This window comes from Octopus bimaculoides, chromosome 26 (genome assembly GCF_001194135.2).
Source record: "Octopus bimaculoides isolate UCB-OBI-ISO-001 chromosome 26, ASM119413v2, whole genome shotgun sequence".
NCBI lineage: Eukaryota > Metazoa > Mollusca > Cephalopoda > Octopoda > Octopodidae > Octopus > Octopus bimaculoides.
Window position 1 is genome coordinate 11,868,000 of NC_069006.1, and position 7,266 is coordinate 11,875,265.

Below are 7,266 nucleotides of genomic sequence, written 5' to 3' on the forward strand. Positions count from 1 at the left end.
GGGTGAGTAAAAAGAATGAACTTATGTGGTCTTCCTGATCTAAAACTCCATTTTTTAAAAACTTTTCTCCCCACCCCCAAAAAATCGGATCGTGTGAATTTTCCGAAAATCCTCTCCCCACCTCTTTGGAAAACATTTCCCCCACAAATTTCTTTATGGCCGTAATCACCATTTGAAAGGTATTTCTATAAAATTTCATTAATATATATCCATTTTCCTGGAAGTAGTGAAGGAGAAATCGGATAGTACTCTTTACTTTCTTACTTGTTTCAGTCATTTGACTGTGGCCATGTTGGAGCACCGCCTTTAGTCGAGCAAATCGACCCCAGGACTTATTCTTTGTAAGCCTTGTACTTATTCTACCAGTCACTTTTGCCGAACCACTATGTTACGGGGACGTAAACACACCAGCATCGGTTGTCAAGCGATGTTTGGGGGAACAAACACAGACACACAAACATACATATATGTCCTCCCCCCACCCATTCGTTTGCACAAATTTTTGTTTTCATATTTGTTTTGTACACATTTTTTTTACACCTATTAGACTGTTTTTTTTTTGTTTTGTTGACCTGATATTAAACTATATATTAACCCATTTTTCTGCCTTATGAAAACTTATTGGGGACACACACATGCACACGCGCACTTACACACACAACACACACACACACACACACACACACACATGCACACAAGACTTGGTTATGGAAACAGTTGACATAAATAGAAAAAAATCAAATTATTAAACAGTTAATATAGAAACAATGAACATGAAAATATTGGACATGTAAGTCATGAACATACCTGTAAAATGTTTGAAAAACAAGCCAGGGCCATGGATCAGGATTGGCTATTCGTGAAAATAATCCATAGATCCCAAATAATGAGTAAAGCTGAAAAAGACACGCGACAATAAGCAAGAATGTTGTGTTGTATGTGAGCCTCATCACACGGTGAAGCATCCTGCTCTGACGAATACGATGTAAACTCAGTGTTGATGGGCTTGAAACCATGAGTTTAGGGTGCCAAGACGTGGCTATCGATAGAGGCGTCTCCAGGCTATCAGCGTCCCGTGATTCCGATGGGTCAACTGAACATTTGCGTTTGTTTTTATGTTTTTTACTTCTAGGACAAGACGTTGGTACTTCTGTATCTGCCATGTAGCCGTTGTCTACCAAATAACTTTCATCACAATCTGTGATGTCTGTTGATGTTGTTGTGTGTGGTAGAATTGCCGAAATATTGCACCAGTTTGACCTGACTGAATTCCTCCTCTCTTTGAATTCTGTTTCATCCAGTGTCTCCTCTAAATAGAGGTCACTGTTGTGAAGCATTGAACAGTTCTCATTCATTAAGTATTGTAAATTCACGAAATCCCCATTTTTTGCATCATTTAACTCCTGACAGGTGGAATCAGCAAGAGTTGTTTCTGTTGCAACCGAGTCCTCAGCTAAGAGCTGGAAGTCAGCTGTCTGAGCCTTCAACAGTAACCGACTGTCCAACAGGGAACCTACTTTAGCACTCATTGTTTTTAGCTCCTTGTTTGTAGCTGGACTGAAAATAGCCAATTCATTTAAATCAGACATGGTAGACTCATCTTCGCTAACGATACTGTAAGTCTGGTTGTCTTCATCAGTGATGCGTATCTGTGGTTTTGTTAAGCGTTGAGTTGTTGCTGACCGTGACAGCATGTTTTCTTGGCTACAAGATCGTTTTGCTAAACTGTAAGAACTCAGCTCTTTCCTGGCCTTCTTAATCTCAGCAACATAATGGGTCAGTTTGAAACCATTGTATATAAATGTGACGCTCAGATAAATGGACCAAATGATGAAGAAAGCATTGGGTAGTAAAAGGAGGAGTCGCAGGTCATGGTGGATCCCTGTTGAAATGTCAACTACAGTGAGACATACAAAGTAAAATGTTGTAACAAATAAAAAGAATTGCTTGTTTACAATTCGTGTTGGTCCTACATCCACCTTGGTGATCCTCAAAATCATTATTTGGACAAGACTATAAGATGTCGTAAGGCATGGATAAGTGATATCAAATAGAAGTTGTCTAAACACAACAGGAAGCAGATTGTTACTTCCGTATGGATCCAGTACAAAATAGCTTCCCCTGAATATACCAATGGCAAAGAGAATGGAAAGAGTGACTCCAAATGTTTTCTTTTTGAGTCTCTTACGTCCACGGAACAACGATAGTATGCAGAAGGTAGAGAGCAGGTAAAAGAGGAGGGCAACTGTATAGACATGGACATTCCAGGACCACCACCAGATGTCTGATACGTTTCGCCAATCGGGTGTGGCAATCAGCGGGATTGTGGATAGAGAGAAGTTGTTAACCCGAGCAACATTGATATCTGTTAAAAACGGCTCCGACATCCACATAACACAGGCCCTTGCATAGGTTTGACAAAACAACTGCTTTAAAAAATGCTACACCAGACTGCTTTATGTATTTGGGATTGATTGGTTGGTTGGTTTCTTTCACTAGCTGTACAGCATCTGCATGAACTTGGTGCAAAAATATGTCTCCGAAGAACCAGTAATAAATCTTATATTATTGGCCACCATAACTGTTTCAATTTGAACTGAGGTTCACGCTCTTCGATTTTCAATTTTAGTTACAAGGAACTTCTGATTGAAATGTTCGCTGATTTGGAAGAGGTTGGAGTTGGAAGCCAAGAAAAGTTCAACCAGACATCTGTTAATTAAAGAAAGAAAAATTGAAATTAATTTAAAATTAAAATATTAAAGAAAGAAAGAAAAAGAGAGAGAAAGAAAAGAAAATGATCAGGAAGGAACATGCACCAGAGGAAAAATCGGATTACACGTAATTAATTTTATATTGATTATGTCTGCTTCTATGAAAATGAATAATTAAACATGAAATCTGTTAGGAAACACTATTGAAATGAGGGGTGACAAAGAGTTAATCTAAAGGGCTGCAAGTTCAGGCTTATATAAAGGACTTCTATAAATGAGTGTGTGTTTGTGTGTGTGTGTATATATATCTACATACATACACACATACTTATATACATACATACACACACATACATACATACCCTCACCACCACACAGACACAGAAAGAAAGTGAATATATAAAAGTGTTGCTGACTTGGTCACAAAAGTAGATCAATCAGTCATTCAAATGATTAATAGATTGATAAATAGATAGATTCAAATCAAACGACTGTATTGTCAACCATTCAAGTACATCCATGTATGTTGATAAGTGTGTGTGTGTGTGTGTGTGTGCGTGCACATTATATATACATTGTTTGGGATGATGGTGTGTGTGTGTGTGTGTATGTGGTTTCCTGTTAGTGGTGATGGTGATGTTGATGTGAGTGTTGGTGATACTGTTATTGGTGTGATGGTGGTGGTTGTTGCAGTGGTGGCAGTCTTCATGTTGTTGGTCGAAGTAAAAAGAAATTACGTTGACCACGCTACAGTAACTTAATACTGTGGTCACGACTTTCACATGTCTGGGAGATAAATTACTGGAAGAGTGTCGGAAGAAGGAGAAGAGATGGAGGGAGTGGTGGGGTTGAAGCCAAGAGATTTCCGGAAAAAGAATGAGAGGGTGTGTGAGGGAGGGAGAGCAGTATTTCTCTGTTAACTCTAGCATCCAGGACTTATGAGGATGGATTTAATATTCGTGAAGATTAAAGTGTAAAGCTGATGTAATTACTACTTTATTGCTCAAATACTGTATAATGTTGCTGTTCTTGTTACTGTAGTTATTCTCATCATTATCTTTGTTTAGCTCTGAATCAGCCTTGATTCAACAGACATCTGTTCAAAGATTTTATATACGTGTGTGTTTGTGTTTATATATATTTATGGCATCATCATCATCATTACATGTATATATATATATTATATATATATATATATATATATATATATGTTAAATCTCTGAACGAGGTGTTAACAGTAACTGCACGATAAAGTGAAGTATATTTGCCATTTAAATGTGGCTGACCCCTAAGGGTGGATGTTACTGTTGCTTTTAGCCCCAGGAGAACATCTCCTCCAGCTGGCTTATCGACACATATCTGTGTCCTGTCTATTTTTGCCAAGGGAAGTTATCCTTCCCATCTTGATCTGCGATACGTACGGACCCGAGTTTCAGGGTTATTTCCCTTCTTCAGCGTACGATAATCGCCGACCTTCGATGAGAATGACAATCCCTTGGCAATATATAAGTCTTTTTCCAGTGAAGTTATTCACTGATATCGAAAACACACAAACACACACTCATATATATATATATATGTTTGTGTCTGTCTATCTATCTGTCTGTCCATCTGTCTGTCTGTCCATCCATCTGTCTGTCTGTCCATCTGTCTGTCCGTCCATCCATCTACCCATCCATCCTTCCATCTATAGATCTATCTATCTATGCATCACTCTATAGCTATTGTTATAGGCATGGCTGTGGAGTTAAGAAGCTTGATTTGCAACCCTGTGATTTCACATGGCACCATGAACAAGTTGCCTTCAACTATTCCAGGTTGACCAATGCTTTGTTAGTGAATCTGGAACATGTAAAATGTGTAGAAGCTGGTCAGCTATATATGCACATACACACATGCACATGTATATATGCGTATGTCTGTATTCACACACACACACACACACACACACACACATGTATGTATATATATCAACATCATCATCATCGTTTAACATCCGCTTTCCATGCTAGCATGGGTTGGACGATTTGACTGAGGACTGGTGAAACCAGATGGCTACACCAGGCTCCAATCTGATTTGGCAGAGTTTCTACAGCTGGATGCTCTTCCTAGCGCCAACCACTCTGAGAGTGTAGTGGATGCTTTTATGTGCCACCAGCACAAAGGCCAGTCAGGCGGTACTGGCAATGGCCATGCTCAAAATGGTGTATTTTATGTGCCATCCGCACAATAGCCAGTCCAGGGGCACTGGCAACGATCTCGATTGAAAATCTTTACACGTATCACGGGCACAAGTGCCAGAAAGGTGATGCTGGGCACAGGTGCCATCCTGATTTTACTTTCACTTGCCCCAATAAGTCTTCGCAAGCTGAGTTTCGTGTCCAATGAAGGAGACGATGTTGGCATGGGTGCCAGTCGTCGAATTTAGTTCGATTTCGATTTCACTTGCCTCAAAAAGTCTTCGCAAGCGGAGTTTAGTGTCCAATGAAGGAAAGGTACGCATAAGTGGGTTGGCTACACCCCTGGCAGAGGCCTTGGATTTAGGTCTCACTTGGCTTGCCGGGTCTTCTCACACACAGCACATTTCCAAAGGTCTCGGTCAGTAGTCATCGCCTCGGTGAGGCCCAATGTTCAAAGGTCTTGCCTCACCACCTCAGCCCAGGTCTTCCTGGGCCTACCTCTTCCACAGGTTCCCTCAACTGTTTGGGTGTGGCACTTTTTCACGCAGCTATCTTCATCCATTCTCGCCACATGTCCATACCAGCGCAATCATCTCTCTTGCACACCACAACTGATGCTTCTTATGTTCAACTTTTCTCTCAAGATACTTACACTCTGTCGGGTATTCACACTGACATTACTCATCCATTGGAGCATACTGGCTTCATTCCTTGCGAGCTTACGCATGTCCTCAGCAGTCACAGCCCATGTTTCACTGCCAGGTATATGATAGGATTGCTTCAACATTCAAGGGGTAATCTGAAGTATCTAAGCAACTAGAGGATAATTAAATCCGAAGGTACTCCTGGAGATTACTTGTGTGGGTACCGTCTTTGTTAGAAAGTATCCAGAGGCAGGTAATTTATCGTTTAAACTGCAGTTTATAATTATAATTAAGTGGAGAATAGAGAAACAAACACAAGAAGCAAGTCTTCTGCCACCACCATCACACCAATAAGTTGTGTTAATAATCTTTCGCAGAAAGACTATTAACACAACTTCAACTAAAATGTAAGACTAAGTTTACCTAACTCTATTCTTATACCACTATATACATTACTATATCCACTAACTGTTATTCCTGCATCTCTCACACCATGAACTTTAACATACTTCTCAACATTCTGAAGAGATCTGCCAACCCATTTGGCACATCGAAACGATCGTAAATGAATCATTATACAATCTCCACATAATTAAATCAATGGCTTACTACCCCAATTGACTTGCTTCTTCTTGTGTTTTTTTCTCCATTCTCCACTTAATTATATATATATATATACATGAGTGAAGGCATGTGGCTTAGTGGTTAGGGTATTGGTATCATGGTTATAAATTTGTGAGTTCAATTCTAGATAACAGATTGTGTCCTTGAACAAGATACTTTATTTTATGTTGCTCCAATCTTCTCAGCTGGAAAAAGTGAGTTGTACTAGTAATTGAAAGGGCCAGCCTTGTCACATTTTGTGTCATGCTGAATCTGCCTGGGAGCTACATTAAGGTTATGCATGTCTGTGCCGGATGGCATGTGTAAAGACATTCGAGTGAGATTGTTGCCAGTGCCGCCGAACTGGCTCCTGCGCAGGTGGCACGTAAAATACACCATTTTGAGTGTGGCCGTTGCCAGTACCGCCTGACTGGCCTTCGTGCCGGTGGCACGTAAAAGCACCCACTACACTCTCGGAGTGGTTGGTGTTAGGTAGGGCATCCAGCTGTAGAAACTCTGCCAAATCAGATTGGAGCCTGGCGTAGCCATCCGGTTTCACCAGTCTTCAGTCAAATCGTCCAACCCATGCTAGCATGGAAAGCGGACGATAAACGACGACGATGATGATGATGATGATATATACAAACCAGAGTAAGCATATAAATGTGAAACAAGAAAAAATAGTACTCGAATACCAGAGGTAGAGTAGTATGCTTTATTAAAAAGCAGTAAAAATATCACAAAAACTGTTACTCAGAGTTTCACGTTCCTATTCGTCGGACAGTTTTGTTTAGAATGAACAAAAATAAGGTTATAAGCAAACTTATACAATTAGTTTAATGGATACACATTTCAAAATGGTTTTGTTTCATTAATCTTTTCAACTAATGGTCTTTAAATGGATATAACATTTAATGTATTAATTGATTAATATTTTACAAATAATTATTTACCTTGGGTATTTTTATACTCTGACCTTTTTTTATAAGCTATTTTTGATTTAAGGTTTTCTTCAATTTTATAATAATTTTATACTGAAATTTGTTCATTGCATGCAACCGGTCATTGTAAAGACTGCTAGTTGAAAGGACCAATCAAACAAAACCATTTTCAAATGTGTATCCATTA

General features: G+C 39.5%; 1 protein-coding gene and 1 long non-coding RNA gene across 2 annotated transcripts in view; one reads left to right on the forward strand and one right to left on the reverse strand.

Moving 5' to 3' along the window:
- The window catches only part of LOC106877476 (uncharacterized), a 78,943-nt gene extending 76,238 nt beyond the window's left edge, over window positions 1–2,705 (reverse strand). Inside the window, exon 1 of the mRNA XM_014926383.2 lies at window positions 808–2,705. Coding sequence (XP_014781869.1) covers window positions 808–2,393 — 1,586 coding nt within the window. The 5' untranslated portion in view covers window positions 2,394–2,705. The remainder of the gene's footprint in view (window positions 1–807) is intronic.
- Window positions 1–7,266, forward strand: part of LOC128250934 (uncharacterized) — a 257,822-nt gene that overhangs the window by 134,071 nt on the left and 116,485 nt on the right. The gene's annotated exons all lie outside the window — the stretch shown is intronic.